This window comes from Pygoscelis adeliae, unplaced genomic scaffold, assembly GCF_000699105.1.
Source record: "Pygoscelis adeliae isolate BGI_AS28 unplaced genomic scaffold, ASM69910v1 Scaffold358, whole genome shotgun sequence".
NCBI classification, from domain to species: domain Eukaryota; kingdom Metazoa; phylum Chordata; class Aves; order Sphenisciformes; family Spheniscidae; genus Pygoscelis; species Pygoscelis adeliae.
This window is the reverse complement of record NW_008825429.1, coordinates 2816047-2838982: the sequence shown is the minus strand read 5'-3', so window position 1 is coordinate 2838982 and position 22936 is coordinate 2816047. Positions and strand designations below refer to the sequence as shown.

At 39.8% G+C, this 22936-nt stretch overlaps 1 protein-coding gene across 1 annotated transcript; it reads right to left on the bottom strand.

Annotated features, from left to right (window-relative positions):
• Window positions 1-72: 72 nt before the first annotated feature.
• On the bottom strand, window positions 73-22615 carry EIF4ENIF1 (eukaryotic translation initiation factor 4E nuclear import factor 1). The gene is made up of 18 exons (XM_009330858.1): window positions 22497-22615; window positions 19100-19173; window positions 18174-18301; window positions 17277-17572; window positions 16423-16624; window positions 14987-15162; window positions 12005-12113; window positions 11490-11669; window positions 9136-9365; window positions 7561-7632; window positions 7001-7184; window positions 6437-6516; window positions 5924-6063; window positions 5664-5748; window positions 4429-4561; window positions 2902-3246; window positions 2504-2668; window positions 73-1946 (listed from the first exon to the last, which is right to left on the bottom strand). Exons 1-18 carry the CDS (start codon window positions 22590-22592, stop codon window positions 1720-1722), a joined length of 2922 nt encoding a protein of 973 aa, XP_009329133.1. The 5' UTR covers window positions 22593-22615; the 3' UTR covers window positions 73-1719.
• Window positions 22616-22936: the final 321 nt, after the last annotated feature.

Genomic DNA, 22936 nt, shown 5'->3' with positions numbered 1-22936 from the left:
CAAGAACATAGCTAAAAATTAGTCAATATACTGACATTATAGTTTCGTTTAAGAGCAGTTGATACAGACAGCTGGTAGAATCAACTTTATTTACAGAATGTTACTGGGAAAGTGTCAAGTTAAAAAAGTATGAAAACAATCTTACAAGGACAAGCTGGTGATTGCATGTTTTACACAGATTGTTTTAGGAACAACCACTAGAAGTATGGGTGACCCCCAATAGATTCCACATTGGAGATTTCAGCTTGCTATTTCTGTACAACATTGTCTCTGCTGGACTGAAACAAACCCACCACAGCATGCTGGCAATTGTTATAATACAGTCAAGTGATTTTTTTTTTTCCCTGCTGCTGGTTTTGCATTCAGTGAGACCTAAGAAAGAGCAAGTCCGTGAGAATTCTGGTTTTGCTTTCACCTTTTAAAAAAGAGCACAATGGCCTAAGCTAGATAGAGGACATGACAGCAGTACTAGACTCAACACAAGTGAGAAAGTGAAGTGAGGAACCATGCAGTAGAAGGATGGAAGAGAACACTTAACTGTTCAGGAAAGTGAAACGGGCTTAAAAGGAACATAGTATTTTAAAACCAAATATACACAGTAAGATCACAAAATTACCCCATCCTCCCCCTTTCACGCCACAGAACAAGACTCCAAGGGCAAGTTTCACAGTAACTGCATCAGTAGATGCACGCTAGATTTAGAACAGTTCTTGGGACTCCCTTCTATAAATAGAACTGAAGGCAGTATAGAACATACCACAGCTATGACTGAGGAGTTGAAGGGTGAGGATGTAAAGGCTCCGTTTTGATGACCTTTAGTAACTGGTTTGAAAGATTAAAACAAGGAAAATACTGCAGCTAAACAAGGACCAGCACCAGCCCTCTTGACAGAACTGTGACCAGTAGGTACCTACAGTCTCTTTGCTTATGGCAGACTAAGATCTGGCTTTATCATTACTGTACCAGGTCCCATCCTCAAGGCTGTTTGAAGACTAAACAATTCTCATTTGATGGCAAGGAATCAGACCTTTGTTATACAGACAGCAAGATGTGGGCTTTTTACTTTGACACTTTAGCTACACTGAGTGCACAGTACGTGACAGAAGAATGTGAGAGGGAGACCTAGAAGAGATGAGCAGCAAGAAAAGGCAAAGCAACTTTATCCTGTTCACTCACACTTAGGATATGCAACTTTAATCTTAAAGAAAGTCCCACATGTACAATGGAGAAAGATCCAAACCATAGGCACAACTAAAGCTCGACTGTTATCAGCTACTCTTATGTACAGCTGTATAGATTCAAAAAGGCTATTCTATGTGTATATATACAAAAGATTGTTTATACACAAGTCTGTACACAAGGGTCTATACATTTAGTTTTCTGCAGGAGGAATCCATAGCTGCTACCTCTACACTAGAGAATATCAGCACTTCATTCACATATCTTACAAAAACAAAAAATAGACACTTCCAGGATTAAACTGGCTTTGTCTTGCATCTGAATTTCTTCAGGCTTCACTATTCAAGCCATAATGGATCCTTTAGTCTTGATGCAGACATGAGACCAGGACAGGTGCCATGTGCTTTAGTCTCTCAAAAAGAAATTTTGCACAGAGTGCTAAAAATAAAAGCCCCAAAAAACAAACAGAGGTGAAGTCCTGACTATGGACATTTTAATCCAGTCTAAAGAATCACAAGTGTCCCACCCAGTGGTCACTGTTCACTGCCGGTATTCCAGTTCATCTACACTGATGACTTTGGATGGCATAGAAGGGAGAGGCTGCTGCAAGACATCTGAACCAAACCATTTTGCAAGGCCAATGGGAGAGCCACTTCTCTGGCTGGGGCGGTGGTCAAGCTGTGTGTGCCCATGAGATAATCCAGTCCGAGACAGCACATTCTGAGGGGTTGTTTGCGCACCAGCGGGTGATCCCTGTGCTCCAGTGCCTGTGAAATGTAAAGCTATTAGAGGCAGAGTAATACATTCACCCAACTGAGATTTGCCCAGAGCAATGACCTGATAAGGCGTGTGAGCTGAATGTGGCTTTTACCCGTTCTATTAGCCCTGGGAAATCCAGACCCCACATGTTTATTCTCGTTAGTACTCCCGTAAACTGCCCGACGCTGCCAGTTCTGGACACAGTATCATGCAGGTTTTAACTGGAAGACCAGCATCAAATAGCATTTTGTTTGAGATAGGTGGTTGGCCTCTCACCCAGCAAGGAAGGAAAGACTGCAACGCACGCTGCAAGGGGCAGGTCTGTCAATAGCAACATATATTTTGAAACTGAATGCTTCACTTGGACTTTCTTCTGGCATAAGAGAGAGCCTGCAGTGGCCAGAACTGCTCTGACACCCACACAAGATTAGCAATTATGAATATCTAAGTTACTGAAGTAGCTTTCTGTTAGCACACTATACTGAAACAGGCCAACAAGTATAGTACCTGGAGCAGGCTAGTCAGTGTTCTAAAACTCACACTCCTGTTTTATGTTTTAGCCTACCTGATCGCTGTAGTTGCTGCTGCATCATCGCTAGCTGCAAAGGTGTCCCAGAGCGTGGATTTAAGATGTGATGGCTGGCTGTTGGTAGTGGATAAAAAGGTTGGCCAAGGATGGGAGCAGATATTCCCTGCAAGTGAGACAGGTCTACTCCAGGAGGAAGCATACCTGTCGAACAAGAGTGAGGAAACTTCTTACCTAATAAGCATAAAGAACTTGAAGCAAAACACACGTTTATATATTTAAATGGGTTGGAATTTGTTGCCTGGTTTTAAAGGTAAGTTTTGATGTAATAAACATTACCAGTAATGAGTATCAGTTTGTGCTGTTCCTAACACAAAGTCAGTCTTACAGAGAACATGCATTAACTTAAGGGGGAAGAAAAAAAAAGTATGGATTACCCGCTTGCAGTAGAGGAAGATGTTGCGGATGAACCCCCTGTGCCAGCATTCTCTGGACCAATCCTGGATGCAGTTGATGAGCAGGTCGTACAATTGGTACATGGGGAACAAGGGGTACTTGATGAACAGGACGAAGAAAAGGGCCTCCTGGTACTGGGGAGGCCATTGTAGGAGTCTTTCTACCAGTTGATTTAGGCCTGTAGTCTTGCTCTTTGGTGCAACGATTTGCTTGGGTAAGAGGTGTGGAACATGCAGAGCGCTGCAGTGCAGGTAGTTTGGTACCTAAGGTGGGCAAAGTTTCTTGATCTGCATTCTCCACAGAACTAGACAGTAGGTTATCTGTAGCTAGAATTGAATACAACTATTATAGTCCACAGCTAGAGATTACAGCTAATGAAAATTAAAGCTAATAACTGGATTTGATAGCTAGATTCCAGGACTAGCTGAACTTTAGTCATATAGATTTAATATTAAGCATCTGTCTTTCCTGGATGCTTTTGGCCAAATTATATCAAAACAGTAATGAGAAGGAATATGTTCCACAGAAATCCCTTGACAGCAAGCTTAAATTAGGTCACAATCAGCAGTAACTCCACCTGTAATTTGTATTTTTCCTCTTTCTTAGAGATTTTGAACGGGCAGCATGGATGAGTCAGTCCCAAAGGAGACAGGAGGTACAAGGGATCCTCCCTAGACAAGATTATAATTTGGAGTTGTGCCAGAGATCTAGCCTGAAGTGGTTTTTCAGTTTAGATGTGTCTCGGGGTTAGCAGCAGCCTTCTATGTCTGACATCTGCTTGGAAAGATTTGGAACACTAAATCACCTCAGGAAGCTACTTCCACAGACCATATAGATCAGTTAGGCAAGGCCTAAAATATCTTAGAGTCATCTGCTACCAGTTGAGGTAGCAGTAACAGTTGGAGTGCTAAAAAGACAAGAGTCAACTGTATAATAGGAACTGCAGGCTACCTCTGTAGTTACCAGTACTGAAGTACAATGTCACGGCAATCAGGCATATTAGTCTTACTGGGTCAGGCAATCTGTATTGAGCATTTCCTTTTAATAGCCACTTACATCAGTTAGGGTGACAAATTGCTTCCTTGATCTGCTACACTGAAAAGAGCTTAACTGGTCTCAGCTTTGTTCAGTTAAGATGTCTTGAGAGCACTATAAGCTGTTTGTATTCAGTTACTGGTGTAGAGAGCTATGGAAGCATTATTGTTAATATGCTTGTTCATCAAGACCAGTTGCAAAGAAACAGTTTTAGTCTAGGCCTCTTAGTGTCACTATTGCTCACAAACTGACAGATAAGAAAAAAATGGATTTAAACCCAACACTGCTGGAAGACTGCACCTGGAAGTGCATCCCCTCCGTAGCTCTAACCCTTTCTCTTATTATAGGCTCATTTCTACACCCTCATCTCCACAGATCGGGAATGTCTAAAGTTAGCTTGGGCATATTATGTGCTGAAGCTCTTTGATTCTATTCCAAATCTCGTGTGTGTTATTTTAAAGCCATTACAATACCTTCATTTGGCCTCTGATTTTCATCTTTACCATCACTGACTTTCATTTTCCCAGAAACTGGCTCCTCTTTGCTTTTTTCCTTGCTCTCGTACATCTTGCGAATCACCGAGGTAGGTGTAAAGGAAGGAGACAGCTGCAGAGAACATAGTAAAAAGCAACGCCTTACTCAGTGCTCATTATCTAGGCCACACTATCTCAGTTGTGGGTGGACACCAGTTCTAGCACACCCTTTCCATTTAAAGCTCTTTTGAATCAGCCACTGTGTGCCCATCATTTTACTTCACCTTGTTTCATAGCTTTATTCTATAGTTTAAGCACTTCTCTAGCTTTTGCAGAAGTCGATACCTTTATTAAAACCAGCAGATGTTCTCAAAGTTAAATATACCTTTAACAGGATTGAAGCTGTATTTTAAGTTACAGCTGTTTCCTTTTTGCTATTGGTTCAGAACAGCAGCTCAACACGAGTTCCTACAGAGCTGCCTTACCTGTATTAACTCAGGGCTGACAGATCTGCAGAGAACTATTGCCTCATTTGTATTTTTCCCCCCAACATTACACAGCATCTGTGGAAGCCACTCATTTGATATACAAACAAAAGTACTTGTTTGATTTAACAGCTCATAGTCTTGTGTTAGTCCTGAGCTGCGAGCAAGTACTTGACTGATTTATTGGAAAATTTAGATCAAAGCAACATTCTACATAGTACTGAAGACAGTGTGGCAACACCTTGGCTTTGAGATTTTATTTATTTTCAAAGTGACCCTGAAGCTCTTAGGTAATATTTCAACCTTACACACACTTAGGTTAGTCACTTCATACCTGAAGACCAGTGTTCTCTAAAGTGGCTAATGGCTTTCAGCACTCATCTTCTGAAAATTTAAGTACCAAAATACAAGGGCCTGAGTTTTCATAGTTATCTTCCTTTGGTTTCAGGAGACCAGGTCAAGGTAGTATTAATGGTGCTTCTTCAGTTTTAGGTAAGACAGTGGTCAGAAAAGGCTGTTTTCCAAAGTGAAGACATTCAGTTAAGCATGAAGCGTAATTCATTCTTGTATCATGTGGCCACCAATATAACCATTATTAATGGTTATAAATGGTTGATTGGTAATGGTTATAAACGAATTATTAACTCCTCTATGGTATCCCTTTCATCTCATTGATTACAATTGCTATAGTCTAGTTGCTGCAGACACTTTTACAGCTCCTCCTACAATCATTACACATTAGGTACTGACCATGCTGGTAATGGATGCCGTAGGGGCTGGAGAAGATGCATTCCCTCTGTGTCCTGGTGCAGGTGATTTAGTCACTCGCTGCTGCCTGTTAACAGACAGGAAGTTAGTAAGAAGCAGCTCTACTCTTGGCACAGAATGGAAGGCAGGATTGCCAAGAACCAGTACTAGTGACTCGAGCTTGTACTAACATCTAGTGAAATAAAATACTCAAAAAAATCAGTTGACAGAGTACCCCTTAAATTTTGCAGTCAGATACTCACCTGTTTCTGTAGCCATCTCTGCTTTTGTCCAATTGTGGTTTACCAAAGCCGTGCTGATAGTAGTTTGCTGCCTGTATGGCTAAGTCATGTGGCAATGCTAGTCCCTCTAATGCAGCTTGCTGTATTTCCAAGGGACTCATCTGAAGTAGAGTTGCATAAAAAACACACAAATCAGAGCTTGTATTTGGTTGGGTGTTTTTTAAGATACTGAAGATTTACTGCTATAGCTACGAATGTCTTCCAAGTGTCTGTCCACCAACAGCCATCTGTTTTATAGACAGACAATAGAAGTTTCAAAAAAATCTTGTACTTCAGGTACTTTAAGATGGGTCCAACTGCAGTGAGGTTTGAGACTGTATTGAATTAGACTTTGCATCCTCACACTCAAAGTGAACTTAATTAAGCATAAACATCTGAATGCAACAGCTAAGTATGTGTTTCCACCAGTTAGTTCTAGACCACACAATATAAAGAGAGATGAATACACATTAAGCAAAAAGCATTTAATCTAACCTGTGCAGCAACTGGACTCATGGGCTTCCTTACGCCTGGAAAGGGATCACCAAGCAATTGCTGAGAACCTTGTCCAAAACCTAAAGAACATTCAACAGTTGCATTTAAAAGGACTAACAGTTTCTTTCAATACATACAATCTACATCCCCAAGTTAAACAATTCTACATGAATTAAGGATTCCTCCCAGCTCATCCCTTAAGTCTACACAGAGCTATGTCTTTTCCTTGTCACTAGGCTGGGGAGCTACAGGGAGGCTACTGGTAGTGTTTTGCAATACAAATGGCCAAGCAGTCCCTGAAAATTGCCTTCTTATTCAGTAGCTGAGCACATTACTCCACACCAGAATTTACTGTGAGGTCTAATTGATCTGTCAGACATCTACACTTTTTGGAGATTAGTTTGACATTAGAGACTAATAAGTAAAAAGGCATCTTGCACTCAGGAGGCAGAGACTGACCTAGTTGCCCACCAAGTGCCAGGAAGTTCTTATTGTTCTGTAAAGCATTCTTTAAAACAAACTTAAGTAATAGAAAAGAAAAAACTGTTTTGCAACCAGTCTCACCAATGGGTGAAGATATTCTATGACGCAGGTAATCTGCAGAAGCAGCTCGAGTTGGAAACACAGGTGGAATAGGGGGAGAAGGTGCTCTTTGTGTCAGTAAAGAGGCTGCAGGTTCCAAACCACCTATCAGGCCACTTAAGACATTTGATGAAGCAGGTCTGGTAATGGGTGGACCAAGAAGTTCCTAAGAATAAGTAACGAAAAATGTTCAGAATATGATCAATTTATAAAAACGAGCTCATTTTACTAGACTACAGGCTACGCTATTCATAGCAAGTTAAAGAGACAAGGTGGACTTGTGCAACTAGATACACCAAATCTGGATTGCCCTTAGAATTAGGCACTTAGCCAGGCTTTTCATTTTCAAGTTCTAATCATGAGAAATAGCATGACAACAAATTTCTAAGTAAACTGAATTAGTGACTAGTTCTCTTTCCTCTATAGGAAGTCATGTCTGACTACTGATCTCATAATTGCCTTAAATGTCTTCTTTTCAAATAATTTTTGTTTTCCTATTGGGGATGCCCTTTTAAGTACTTTCCCCCACCAATAAGAAGTACCTGTAGAATATTCTTTGATAGAGGCTGGCCTGGCATCTCTGGAGGTGACAATAAGTGGCTCTCAAGACTCTGCTAAGAAAATGAAAACATTGTAAATTAGATGTAGATACAACAAGCATCAGACTCATGAAGAGACAAGCCACATTTGTCTCAGTGACAGAAATAATTTCACCTGTTCTGTTATAAGCATAGTTTATGCATCAGCCAAATGAAATTCCAGCAAAGCCAAGGGCTGAGCTGGCTCATAGATTTTCCCTAGCTAAGAAAATGCCTAGTGCTAGATTGCATACAGGTAGTCCGGTGTGCCTTATTCAAGTTTGAGATATATGAATACATATAATTGTGTAAACTGGAGATGAACCATTGGGCCAAGTGGTCAACTGAAACCATGCACAAACTGAAAAGTGTTTGTATATTAGAGAAATTATTTAAGATATTCTTCTATGCATCAAAATTACATGTCAATGTAAAGGGACAGTCAGAAACAAAAGTCTTGATTTAAGTGTGAAATCAGTCTGCAAATTCCTCACAGGCCAAATTTACATTCTTCACTATCTTTTAGTGAAGTGGGATGAGGCTAAAAGTCCTTGGGTAGAGTTTGGCAGGAAAAACAGATGCTTTAGACTTACTCAGTTGTGAGAAGTATTTTATGATGCCAGAAGTAGTTATTGAGAGCTTCTGGGTCAAGCATACTGTTTATGCAGTTAATGGCAAGATGAAATTTCATACTACAATCTCTCAGTCTAAAGCCTAGTATCAGTGGTTTAATATTAATCTTTCAGCTAACAAGTACTCAGTTCAGTTTTATCTTAGTGCAAATAATTTTAAAATCCAAGTTTAAAATATTAGATTGTGCACTGACATACCTCTATCAAAACAAAAGTCACCAAAGCGAGACATCTGAGCTTCAGGCAAGTGTTAATTGTACGCATACTACAAGCATTTTAACAGAGGTGCCTTTTCATAGCAGCACTGAGGCAACCATTAAACCACTAGCAAGTCTTCCATAAAGAGTGGACTGATGATATCTGTTAAATAGACGGTACCTTTTCTACAGATGTATTTGTTTTTATTAAATAAGGTTCAGACAGGATGAGTTCAAGTGTAGGAGAATCTAGACGCTAGTCAAAATGTCCTCTACAGTAGGAGACTCCACCTTTTCATCATACAGGACCATTTTGGGGGGCAAGTATTTATAGTCTTCAAGTCCAGATATTAATCAATTGGACTAGATATTCACATAGGTCCACTTTCAAGGTGGCAATTAGACTTCTCACATAGTATTAGAGTTCTGAGCCTTTCAGAAACTTAACATGAAATCAACCCTGTGAACTCTGACCTGAAAAAAGGCTCACTTTCAGTTACTTTGGCTAGGGAAAAGTGACCCAAGCACCTCCCTTACATGCCCCTCCAAGCAACAATATTCTGAATGTAAGCCTGTATTTAACATCATGCTGCTGTATCCAGTCAAGGCTCCCATGTTATCAGAAGGGTTGTGTAAGGGGTTTCCAGTTCATAACACGTCTTAGCACAGATCCGTTTACAGTTCAGAAGAACCAGGTGTCTGCTACTTACATTGACTTTGGGCTGTGAAGGTAGAGTCCCACTTGCCTTCATACTGCTGACTAGTTTGTTAAATGCAGTCATATCTCCATCTTTCTTGATCTGTCTGGAGCCAGTGACGTTCAATGCTTCCTCCATTTGCTCGGCCATAAATGGAGTAGCAATTTTCCCCTCCTGATCCACTTTCAGACCTTTTAGCCCAGCTTCGACTTCTTCCACTGAAAGTACAACTCCTGAATGTGCTGAGAAATACAGGAGAAGTACTGGTAAACCATGGTTCTCTGTTTACAAGTGAGCTAATAATTCTTGTGCAGGTGTTGAATACAAGTTGTTTGAAAACAAGGAACAGCCAAAAACTTATCTTCTGATATTCAAACTAGCTGTCAAACCATGTCTGACTTGTGTTTAGACAGATATTCTAATATTTAAATTAGGAGTATTGCCATGCACAACTATAGGCATGTAAGACTCCACAAGAACCTGTTTAGGTTTCAACTGATAAGCTCTCACTAGCTTTTATTTATCCTGCAAGACATGTCATTACCACATTTTACAACTTCACCTGCTTTTAGTAGAGAATATTCATCTGACAGAGTTCGTTCTTTTTCAATTAGGAAAGTTCCATTTATCTTATACTCCAGGAGACCAGATGGTCTTACAGCCACAGTGTAAGCAATGTCAAATTGTCTGAAGCTATCATAAGTAGAGAGAATACATACCTGGAAAATTTATATACTTTGGAGACTCAGTTACACACTTAGTTTGGTGTGCATAAAGTTTGAAGTAGATTTTTTTTTTCCTCAGAAATTAAAGCCACTATAGAAAGATTTCACTGGCATAACCAGAATAAGGTACGAGTGTTATTAAGCCGTACTTTTTTTCCTGTGTATACATATATAAATATCTATCAGCGCCCAACATCAAGGCTAGACATGCTTTATGGACCTACTAACACACATCACAAGGTATGACACCTTAAGAGAAAAGGAAGAAGAGACAGGAGCATGCCATGGGTTGCTGTAGCAGATGGTGGACCAAAGAAATAAGATTCACTGGAAATTTGGGCAAGAAGGTGGAGAAAAGAAACAATGATGCAGACATGCAGTATGGAACATGAGGAAAAACATGATGTTGGCGGAGAGGAATTGACCTGAAAACTCCACAACACTTGAAGAACTGTACAGCATTTTATGGGAATACAGAACCCACATCAGGTACTTTTGAATGAATGGAAGCTTCCCCACAAGTTTTTGTTCCTTCATCCTTGCTTTGTGAGGATCAAAGTTTAAAAAGCTTTTAGTAGGAAAGTCAGACTAAGCAGAACACAGAAAAGACTTATAGTTTTATTTAAGTCAAATTAAGAAAAAGTTCTCCACGTGTTAGCCGACACTCCCTACTCCCAGACTGGATGCTTAAGAATATTTACGGGGCTTGGATGCTTTCCTTCCTAGCTACTTCACACAAATCACAGAGTAGCATTACCTTTTGTTCAGTCCAGCTTACATGGCAATACATGCTGCTTGCCAAAGAGAAACCAATTTGGAATTAGACCGTAAGATTTCAAAGAACACATGCATTTTGTACCCTCCATGCATGCTATGGGCCCAAACATGCATATCTCTAACTTGGATCTGCCCTTGAACATTAAGCTTAAAGTCAGCCCTGAACTCTGTTTAGAACAGCTGATGCTAGCAAAAGTGAATTCTAACAGAGTTCCCTGAAATCCTGTGATCCTAGCCAAGTTAGCATAACTAAGACAAATCTGTTCCTATGTTGTAGCTCTATGTTAATTATTTAATTCATGCACTGAACAGCGAGCACAGACCACTGTGCTTCAAGTGCTAGCAACAGCCTTGAGAAGTTCACGTTTACAGTATGCGCTTGGAAAAATTGACATCCTCAAGCCACTGTTCATCTTTTTAGATACTGATACTTCATGGATCAATGTGATCCATTATAGATGCTTGCAAGAATGACTTACATGTTAGGTTTTTGGTAAAGCCAGAGTTTAAATGCCACACAGTTTCAGAGCTGACATTATCAGTCTCCAGTATGAAAAATGTATGTAAATGCCATAGGCAAAGCTGGAAACTTAGGTCAAGACTTGCATCATCTTAACTTATGATTATTACTGGCCAGTAAAGCGGTCTGACAGAGTCCTGATGTCATCCTGTGATTAGGATGAAAAGAAGCAGTGACGATATTGATACAACTGAGATTTGTTGAATATTGGGTTTTCAGTACTGTAAGTAAACCTGTAATACTTCCTACTCCTGGACTTGGCAGTTGAGGTTTCCAGAATACCAAGCCTCTTGCCTTGAGATACTGCATCACAAGAACTTGACAATATCTGAAGAGGCACTTACTGCTCTCTCTAAGCTTTTCCTTGTTGGCTGAAAGACTTGAGAGAAGAGGTTTTAAGTCCACTTTGGCTTTCTGTAGCATTTCTAGGATGTCCACTTTGTTTTCAGAGTGGTCTTCCAATGGAATGGGAGCAAAGTAGTTTCCAGAGTTCTGGCCAGGGGAGAGAATGGCTTGCTCTAGACCTGAAACAGCAAAACCAGGAGCACTGCGACATCAGTTTACCAACCCAATGCCTCAAGATGAACATACACTGGTAACCAACTTCAACATGTCACTGAAAAGTTATGCCTCACACCCCTTGCCCAAGATCAGCTGGAAAGTCATCAGGAGCATGACAAGAATACTTATAAAAAAAGAACTTATAGCTGCTTACTCCAAGAGCTTCCAAAAGAACATCAAGTGCTTAAACTGTGGGCGAATTCACTATCCTAAAGCTTTATCTGCCATGTTCTTACTGAATGAGTAGGAAGGAATATGGAAGGAGTCTATCTGACCCTGTATTGTCCTATAGTCTTACCTGCTAGCCTCTCCAGTTCCTCATGTGGTGTAGATCTCAAGCTGCTTGACCGACTTCCAGAACGACTAGGATTAGAAAACCACCTGCTGAAGTTACCCCTGAGAACAGCCTAAAGGCAGGAGGCAGATGAACTAAAGGAGGTGGGGGAAAAAAAAAAAAAAAAAAAAAACTTTACAGAAGCAAGATCAGCAACATATTTGAGAAGCTTTCCTGTGCAACCAAAATTCTTCTGCTACAGACAACTAGATGCTACTCCCAGAGTTTAAAAGCTTTGAACTGCTTTTTTTCCCTTTCCAATATGGCAGCATTTGTGTAGTCAGTTAGCATAACCCATCATACATCTTTTATTTATACAAAATATTTGTTCAGAGTAAAACTTATAACTGAAACAGCATAATCAGAGATTCCAAAGACCATTAACTACACCATTTCAAAGTGGATGTGCAAAAAAAAATGAGAAGCATTTGCCACAAGAATGAAAACATTAAAACAACTAGTAATTTTGACAGCCAGATGGCTCAAGGCTGGTCCCTGTTACTGTACAGAAGGAGTACTGATCCACTGAATTTTCTGCAACCACGATTCAATTCAGTTCCAGCACTGGCCAAGGACAGTGCCTGGAAAGAAGTGCAGAGACTACTCCCTGACTTGTGAGCATCCCACAACGGCTGGGGGAAAAAGACAGTAAGTAAGGACTACCTGCTTGCACTTCACATGCTGAACCATTCTGGGACTAAGAGGGTTGCATTCTTCAAGTCAATGGAGTCTGTGCCATCAGCAAAGTACTGGCAGCTAGCACCTTCTCCCTCCAGGCAGAACTGAGGTCACTAAGCAGTACTTCGTAGAGTTAGTCTGTCAAAAGTCTCTACAGTTTATAGCAACTGTTTACTTCTTTGCTAATTATTACAAGTATTTAAAAAACAGTGCATTATAAAATTTAACTTCAACTAAAGCTTTTCCCATCTTGCAAGATAGTATCCAGTTAAAAGCCTGCTCAATATGCACCAGTGCAGTTTCACCATGCAGCACATTTACTTTTAGACAAAAGAAGAACAGCTTCCTTCTGCAGAGAAGCTGTTTTCTCTAAAACAAGGGGCACTCAACACTATTTCCAACAGCAAAAACAAGATAGTGTTGATCCATTTGGTTTTAATTGTTTGAATCTAACATGTTAGAAGAATTAAGACAGTTATGTCAGGAAGTGTACAAATCTATTGTAACACTTGTCACAGACACATCGCCAATACAAAAAAAGAATATTACGATATGCTCTGGCTAGTCTGAAACCCACTTTTGTGACAAATTATAACATCTGCCCACTAAAGTTTCATCAGCAGATATTTTGTGACTTGGGAATTCCCTGCTTTTGGAAGGAGTTACCATCTTGCAGATATGCTGAAAATCAGATTGTCAAGACTAAAGACACATCATTTACATCTTCTATAGGGAGAACAAACTCTCCACTGTGTATTTGTTGAATTACTGCCACTGTATGATGAACCTTTTTTAATGCAAGCAGCTTTTCCATATTAAAGACTAGGTCAGGATGCTATTTTTTTAAACCTTAACATTTCTAAACGATATCTCAGGTCTGTTTCTTTGCTATCAGAATACAACTTTTTTTTTTTTAAACACATTTACCTTTCTACAACACTAAGCCTTTTTACTCAAATTCTATCTACTAATCAGTTATACCATCTAGAATAGTCAAGAATAGCTTTTCTTTCTGGTGATGGAGAGATCAAGAATAGAAACATCAGCAGTTTATGAATTAGGCCCATGTTTAATCAGTACTTGCTGGACCTGCTTACCCCTTCTTGTGGCGAAGAGGAAAAAGCATGCTAAGATACAGACCAGTTATAGCTTTCAGGCTAAAAACAGTGAACACCAACCATCCACTATTACCTCTAGAGATCAGATGTTCAAGAACTGTACGCTATCAACAGAAGTACCAGAATCCCCATCAAATCATGGCTGGAGGTAAAAATCCACTATCGGAAGAAACTTGCGGTGCAACTGTCAGTCTTTTTCTTCATAGTCTTGTTACTACCTTCTAGGTATGAGTAGCAACCTAAGTATGACTTGGGCTACACAGAGTATTTACTAGTCACATCAATAACTTTGTTTAAACGTGCTTTTGACTGAATTAGTAGGCTATGTTTGTTTTTCCAACTCAGTAGTAATAGTTCTAAATAGTGAATTAACCACTAATACAGAGGTTTAAGTAATAAAGATTAAAACCCTCTCAGACATACATCCTTTCAGCCACATTACTGGTATTGATAACAATGCAACTATGTCTCAGAGACAGTATTCATCAGGTGTCTCCAGGCTTACTGCCTTTCAGGAAGCTTGCACAAAATATCCATTTGCTGCAATTCCAAGACTTAGCTGCGAAAGGCTGTCTTCAGCTGTACGAAGTTTGTACAGTGAATCTTCTCTGAACATATCTGTAATACTTCCAAAGAAGATCCATCCAGGATGCTGCTTTTGAGTTTTCAAGTAACAATCAAAAGAAAGAAAAGATAATCAGCTACTCCGCCTCATACACTTTCTTTGGAAATACAGCCAGTCTCAGGGATAACATTTTAGAAGTAACATCATAGAATTGTTTAGGTTGGAAAAGACCTTTAAGATCATCAAGTCCAACTGTTAACCTAGCACTGCTGAGTCCACCACTAAACCATGTCCCTAAGCACCACATCTACATGTCTTTTAAATACCTCCAGGGATGGTGACTCAGTCACTTCCCTGGGCAGCTGTTCCAATGCTTGATAACCCTTTTGGTGAAGTGACAACCCTTTCAGTGAAGATTAACATCCTAACACTCCAAAGCTAAACCTCCACAAATTCATCTTAACTTACACACTGCATAAAGCAACTTTCACAAAGCAAGAAGTTTTAGCTTTCATTGAATGCAGCAGCAGCAAAAATGCTTCTCATGAATACAGCCAGTCTTAAAAAAAAAAAAAACCACCTCACCGAAGCCAGGCCAGGAACACTTTTATCCAAGTTAAAGAATTCATTGAAGTCAAACTCTCCTGGAGCTGGTTCTTGTAAAACGGCTTCCCTAGGAACTTCTTGATCTGCTGGAGTTTCATTGGCAAGGACAGTTTGCACTTCATCCTCTTCTGCCACTCCACCATTGCATTCTATCCCTTAAAGAGAAAAATCAAATGCTGAGTCACTGAACTTGACCATTTCCTGCAGGAACAGTGCCTAACAGTCAATGCATTTGCCTAGGAATTAGAAGCACAGGACCAAAGTAGTGTAGCCACCTATGCGATATTTCATCAGTTATATTGTGCTGGCTCCAATCTGCCACAACAGAAACTAGGGCCCACTAGAACTCTAGCACAGTCTTAATTACAGACTAAAAGCTTTATCTACTTCAAGGAAATAAGAATTGCCATAGAATCATGCACAACTGTATCCTGATCAACGCAGAAGTACACAGAACAGATCAGATGTTATGTCACACCAAGCAGATACAGCTGTTACAGTAAGTTAACAGCTGCTGCTGTTTTTCCATCAAGAATCCTTTGGCAGCTCCTGCTTTCTTCCTAGATGGCCCAGAGAGCAGACTCCCTGAAAGCTGGTACTTGACATGAGTTTTCTTAATATTGTCAAGATATGACAAATATTGCTCCTACTCCTCCAGCAGGAGGAACGCACGTGTCATATTAAAGACTTACCAAGCTCGCACAGGTGCTGCAAAAAAGCTGTGACATGACTACAAACCTAGTATGCTTGAAATTGTACTACATTTTAGTTAAGTGAATACACAACTGAACTTGAACTCTTCAGGTTTATGTTGTCCACCTGCAGAATTTCTAGCATTAGGAAGTCATCATCTCTCTTGCTCAGAAAAGTTTAAACTACAGCTTTTGCAGTGGTAATAATAATGGTAGACTTGAAGTCCAATGACTGCAGACAAATTCAGATAGTCTCCAAATTCAGCTTAAAGCTATATTACTGGCAGCTGTATATCCAAATCAGTGTTACTAATGCTAGCATTTCTATAAGAAAAAATATTTCAAATACCTCAGAGCATTAGCTTAGCTTAAACCAAGCCTTTAGCAACCAGCAGGATATAAAAAAAAATGGACAAGACCCTTTTAATAGCCTACAGATTCCTGATATCATTCAACATCCATACAAGTTTCTTTTCCAGCCTCTCAGTCCTGCCTTTCTTTTGGAAAAAAAATAGTATTTTAATCACTTAAAGTTATCTGCAATCTGAAAGATCAATCATGGGCCTTACGTCTTCTGCTTCAGGATGACCAAAAGCTATGCAAGTTTAAGATTGATAAACTGCATTATTCTTTACATTTGCCTGGACCTATAACAAGCACCTCTATATCTAGCAATACGCCATACTAGCAGACAAGCAAAGTTTCTGTCAAATTTGCCATTACCTTCTTTTAGTGAGGCTGTACGTCTTCTTGTACGCTTTCTCCCTTTGTGATCTTCCTCCAAAATTTTATCATCAAAGCCTGTGAGCTCAATGGTTTCAGACTGACTTGTAGGACCAGCAGAGAACCACTCAGGTTCCTCTTCAGTGTAAGAGTCGTTCCTTCTTCGCTCTCCAAAGACACGTTTGCTGTCACCAAATTCCCTCTGAAGTAGGATATTAAAAACATTAACCATTAATGCTGTTTCGTAAGATTCCTCCCTGACCTCCAAAGCAAATGACAACCTTTTCACACCAGTTCTGGGCTTTTTTTTTTTAAAAAAAGGTTTAAAAACACACTCAGCATGCTTAGTAAGCTTTTAAATTTTAAGATCTTGATAATTGAATTTCTGCTTTATTACACTGAAGGCTATTGGTTTGCAAGTGCCTATATAAACCCAGTTTTGTATCCTGAGAGGTAGGCTAGTGGTTCCTCTTTTTTTTTTTTCCCTTAAAAATGCCTGTAAGCATGGAAAGCTTCCATCTGCTGAGATTAAAGACAATGCTCACTGACAACTGCTAGGTCAAGAGCAATGAACGAATTAGACTTTTGAATATCTTGCTATTAGGTCTACCACAGGAGAGGTCTGTAAGATATGCAGTATTAGATGTATCCCAGCTGAGCTGTCAGAAGGATTGACAACTAAGTTTAAGTACTGAGTGCTCATCCTTTAAACCATAAAGGTACTTCTTAGAAGAAACAGCCTACTTGCACAGAATACTCAACTGCTCCATGCAGTTAACCTGCCCCTGTTGCTTGTAGAGCAAAGTGTCCAAAAACTCTAATTTAATATGCAATTAGGAAAAGAAAAAACAAACCCTGAAGCGTTTATCTTTGTAGTCCCTGTCACGATCTCGGTCTCTTGCATCTCTAGAATCACGTATGTCTTTTTCACCACCCCGGTGGTCTTTATCAAAATTACGAGAAGAGATAATTCTTCCACTGCCAATCCTGCGGCCACCAATAACACGGACACCATCATTCTCCTTCTCTAATGGGCTCCCTGCTCGACGTGAGCTAATAGCCGCAGTTACATGACAGCCGCCTCCAAAGCTTCGCCTTTGTGGACTTAAGACTACATCCAAGTCATCTTCTTTCACTCGCTCTCTTGGATCTACAAGTCAAGGACCAAGCAAAAAGCGCTGAGTTTTATGTATTAGTAAATACAAGCTAGTTAGCTGTATAATAGCCTTCTGTTCCATAGCCTTGCTGCTTTTCCAGAGCTCTTTGAAGGAAAACACTCATGATTTATTTTTGCGAAGCTAATCTAGCTGAGACCACAGGAAGTGCAGAGGAAAAGAAAATTAATTTTACAGTTGGATATTGAGGAATCATTGTGGTCTCCTAGGAAGTACCTGCTTTCCCACTATAGACCTTCAAAGTAATCAGCCTTGAATTGCAGAGAAATTGTCCCCTGCATTATTATATGCATTATTAATGCACTTGCATTATTACATATATATTCACTATTATATAGCACAAATAGTAGGATATAATAAATGGCTGCTACCTAAGTTTGTTCTTAGGTAACAGTTACCAGAATACCTGAAACTAGACTATAGTCGGAGCAACCAAGACTTCCTTGACACTTATTCTATGCAGTCAAACAATTTTCAGAGAGACTTTGTTTAGTCTCATTTGTGTCATCCCAAAGGAAAGGTTTTGCCAACAGCCTATGTTCAGTTTTGAGTTTTGTGCTGTAAGAACACACTTACCTACTATCCTACGCATAAGAGAAGTCCGATCTGAATCCAAATCTTTTTTAAAGCTTTCCACTGGTGAAGTTCTTCCTGAACTCGGATATAAAGATGCATGCCACTTCTCTGGATCCCAGACACCATCACTGTGAAAATAAGATTGCAGGATTGTTTGCTACTTGTAGTCTAATAAATAAGTCATAGTACTGCTGCTGAAAACCTAGAATTCACTGACTAGCAATCTGTACAAGTGAAACATTTCTCATACTTTACTTCTAAATCTTTGCGTTACTATACTTTATTACCCCATACATGGTATTCTGGATCCCTTCCGTAACAGTAAGGAAGTTTAATACCCAGCATCAGATTAGAACAACTATTACTAGTTATTGGTGAAGTTTGCCTGGTACACTGAAAAATAGCTCAAGGAGATCATACACCGCTGTTCTTAAGCATTCAGAAAGTTTTACCTCAATCTCATACTTACTTGTACAATAAATTAATCTGAATAGTAAAGATATTGCTGTTTAGCAAACTTACAAACACAAGCCAAGAACACTCTCACCTTCATTTTTAAATGAAGTACACTGTCAACATGGGAGAGAAATCCATCTCAGCTTGTTGCAACATGACCTAGTTGGTCTGTGCTATACAGCCACTTATATTCTTGGTAGTTTTTCCTGCAAGTCTGTAAGACTTGTGTTGCGTGAAGTTATTTTCTGCTGGATCTCATAATATAATCTTTGTTCAAAGCACAAAATTCCTAGCTAGAGCATTAAGCCTTTCCTAGTAGATTAGTACTTCTGAAAACATTGTCACACACTAAGCTCTGGAGCACATAGATCTCGCATCAACGTAAGTGCACTCCTTAGCTAAGAATTTTTTGCAATTTAAACTTTTATTTTGAAGAAATGTATATAGTTTTTGTATAATCAAGAAAATACCTGTCATATTTTTCAGAAAGACAAGAAGGTCTTTGCTTAGAGTAGGGACGCTCTTTAATATCCAGCAATTCCTCCTAGAAAGAACAAGAAGTTAGCTCCAACTTTCACCCAGACAAGATTCAAGTGACCCAAAATATCAATTCCAGACTGCCTGTTCAGTTTAGTGGTTTAATTTGACAACCCAGGTTTCCCAATATGTTGTTTCATTTCCTGTGAAATACTGCAGTGAAAAGTTGACATTAGACAGCAGGTTTATTTTTCAGTTGTTCTACCAGTGGCCACTGAGCAAACACTTATTTGAAGCTCTAAGCTTTACTAGGTCAGGTTCAGACCTCATTAACACTTCAAAGGCTGTTCACATCATACATGTTTACCTGTTCACTTCCCTGGACAGTTTAGCTTATAAGCAAGACAGGCATCACTGATACTGGAGCTAGTAAGTTCTCAAGATGGAATCAAAATTGCTATGTTTAATGCTATATAAGATTCAGCAGGTTAAAAAAAAGCATTATCACAATACCAGTTACTAATGTAGATCTGGAAATTCCAGACAAGCTTGCCATTTCTGACCACCACCAATTCCAAGATATCTAAATGTATGTTATACAATTATCCACTCTACCCAACGCAAAATCAATGCTGAATGATTACTTCAGTTTTCCCACTTTCCACCAGCTTTCAAATACAGTCCTTAGTTTACTACTGCACAGCCCTGAGCAGTTAGTCATTTGAGGCAGACGAGCAATCAATCTACAGTTTCACTGCAGTTTGCTACATTTAAAAAGCATTATTAATGGTGTGATCATCAGTGCTCTGAATCAGTGTTAACTTGGCTGCAGTCAAGATGCACATTTCTAATTAAGCTTACTTATTCTCCCTAGATTACCTTTCTTCAATCTGCCTCACTCTCAACTGTACCAAATTGATTCAGAACTGTGCAGAATTCAGTGGGCAGCTGGAAGGATAAAGAAATCCTAACAGCAGACACCACACATCAGACAAACCGAAGAAGGAAATCTCTTTACCTTTTTCTCCCAGAACACAGTATCCTCTAGAGTTTTTACATCATTATCCCCACATGATTAAAATCAGTTCATTAGCTATAAGAGGTTGATATTTGAAAGTTTCCAGATGGCAGCTTGGTAGCTGGACAAAACCTTAATACGCACACTCACATACATGTACATCCAAGCATCACCCTGTACTAGTCTTCAGCAAAAAGAGTTCCATTAAAGGGAGAGAGACTGGCCTCTCTGCCCACAGCTTCCCAAAATAAACCTTGATCTATGAGGAACATTAGCACTGTAATACTATCACAGCCTGATGCAGATATCACAAGTATTAACAGCACTGTCCATCACCAGACTTGAAATTAACTATTTTGTTGGCCACAAGAGGGAGTCTGGGCTCTCAATCAGATCCTGTTGCAATTCTTCCACTGAAGTGAGGAAAATTTGAATTGTTTCTTGGCTTTCGCTCATTAGCTGTACACCTTTGGAGCAACAGCTTCCAAAGAACTAGAAAAGACACAGCTTGGACTATATAACACTCTCATAATAGAGGAGATTAACACTGGCACTTCCAGAGTGTGTTTTGGGTTTGTGGGTTTTTTTTGTTTAATTCACACACTAGTACTTTTAAGTGGGTGGGGGAAAGGTGTGTTTAGCTGTTATTAAACAGTTTTATTCAAACAGTTTAGAAGGATTCATAGTATGAGCCAATTGTTTTCCTACTGGTAGTAAATGAATATAAGCCATTGAAAGAAGTGAGTCCCCACTCCAAATCAGCAGCACATGTCCTGAAACAGTGTTCCTCCCATCCCTAATTAGTAGGAAACAAGATCATGTGAAAATGGCTTACGATGTTGATTCCATGAGCACCTTAAAGCAGCTACTTTTAAGGTGCCACTTGTAAAAAAAAAACAAAAAACAACACCACCCCATATGATACAAGATATTTTAACACAGATTGATTTCTGGTGTTTCTTGACTTTAGACTCCTTGGAAACCAACAGATAAACAAGACAAGATGCCTTCTGGCACTAGTTCTGCAACATTATCCTGATCAGAAACTATATGTACTGAATTAACAAAACTGAAGCTACAAATGCATCAGTTTCAGTGTACAGCTACCACCAGCACTAGCTGACTACTGCCCCAAAAAAAGCAAGCAGAATTTGAAGCTGCATTCAGTTACTACTCTTGAGAGGAGTTAGGCAAGACTAAGCAAGTATAGATACCGCTTTACCAACAGCAGAACTTTAAAGACAGCACCTCTCCCGCACTTTAGAGTTAACTAACAAAATCTGAACAATAGCATGCCTTGCATCTTAGACAGTTAAGTGTACATCTTTGCTAAGAAGTTAGAGAGAAGTAGAAAGCCATGCTATTCCCATGTAAGTTTTGCCCGTTCTGAAGTACTTGGTTTATTGTTGATGTCTAGTTAAAATAAGCTAGCCCTACTATCTCAAACGAACAGAGCTACAATGATAATTTTTTTCTTTTAAAAAAACAACCTACTAGGAAGCTAACAGTTCAGAATTCCTCAAGTAAGATAACACAGTCAGCAACAGTACACTGTCTCACCCTGTTCCACGCTTCAGGCCATTTGTTGCAAAGTACCTTAATAGATTTCCACAAAGCAGTGACCACCTGTTCCCACAGCTTTCAGCAACGGGAAAGTCAGCCACCATTAAAGACCCTTTCTAAGGGCATGTTTCACCAGTGGTACCAAAATCCCAAACAAGGTTTGAACCTTAAACCCCACCGCATATCAAACTCACTTAGTATTGAAAGAATCTTTATTTGCAAGTTATTTAGTTACTGGTCTTCCACTCACACATATATTTAGGTATCACAGCTAAACAAAAGCACTTGTGTTGAAGTTTTAACACTAAGCACTGTTTGGAGTCGTAAGTGCTTAGGCTTCCAGCAGCAAAACATGAGCAAGTCCAAGATTACAAAAGGCATCTTAGTAAACACGTTAAAGCTCCTGATAAGATCTGGCATGCTATATGTTCCAAGGAAGTGGCATCTACTATAAGGAAACATTTTGGTCAACTTAAAGGAACATTGCTAAAAGTAGAACTATGAAGTGCAAGTGCTTGAGAAAGCTGGTAGAACAACATCCTTCAGTCTCTACCATAACGTCTCCAGCACATGCTGTGAGGTGCTCAGATGTTAAAATAAGGTGGTGGGAATCAAAAGTATATCACGGCCAGGATTGCACAGCTACATCACATTTAACAAGTTGCTCATTTTATACCACCTTGCAAATCCTAATGCAGGCAAAGGCTTTTCAGCCTTCACTTTACTACACAGAAGCCTCCACCTCCCACTCTACTTCTGTGACCCATAGCTCCACGCGCAACTTTAAGAGGAAAGGGGAGAGAGCTAACCTTTGTATAACGATGTGGGTATTTTGTTGTAATTCTGTTCAGCTCCAGGAAAGCATCACCATTTTCAGTTTCTGTCATGCCTCCTCTTTTATCCATGGTTACGTTAGGGCCTTTGACCACGGACCTAATTAAAGCAAAACCAAGCCGTCAGATTTTGAGACAGGTATTTCTAGCGGGTGCACGCTCCTTCCAGCCTAAGACTGTTTAGTACTTAGACACAACAGATAAGAAACGCATTCCCTAACAGCGTTTCTTCCCTACTTGTAGCTTCCCCCACCTCAGCTAAGCAGCTCTCGCTGAAATATTTAACCCGCTCCCGAAGCCCAGCCGGACCTGCCCCGCGCCCCAGAACAGCAGCCCAGCTCCTGAGCAGCTTTAGCACAACAAAGATCCCCCCGTGGGCACGACCGGGGGAAGAGGGGGCGAGCGCCAGCGCCCGG

What these genes read in the sequence shown, in the direction of transcription:
- EIF4ENIF1 (XM_009330858.1), bottom strand. Translation starts at nt 22,592, where the DNA reads ATGGATAAAAGAGGAGGCATGACAGAAACTGAAAATGGTGATGCTTTC. An exon ending in GTGTTCCTGGCCTGGCTTCG is followed by an intron (nt 12,114 to 14,986) that starts GTGAGGTGGTTT and finishes TCCTGCCTTTAG; the next exon opens with GCTGTTCTCAGGGGTAACTT. An exon ending in TCTTCCTCTACTGCAAGCGG is followed by an intron (nt 2,669 to 2,901) that starts GTAATCCATACT and finishes CTTGTTCGACAG; the next exon opens with GTATGCTTCCTCCTGGAGTA.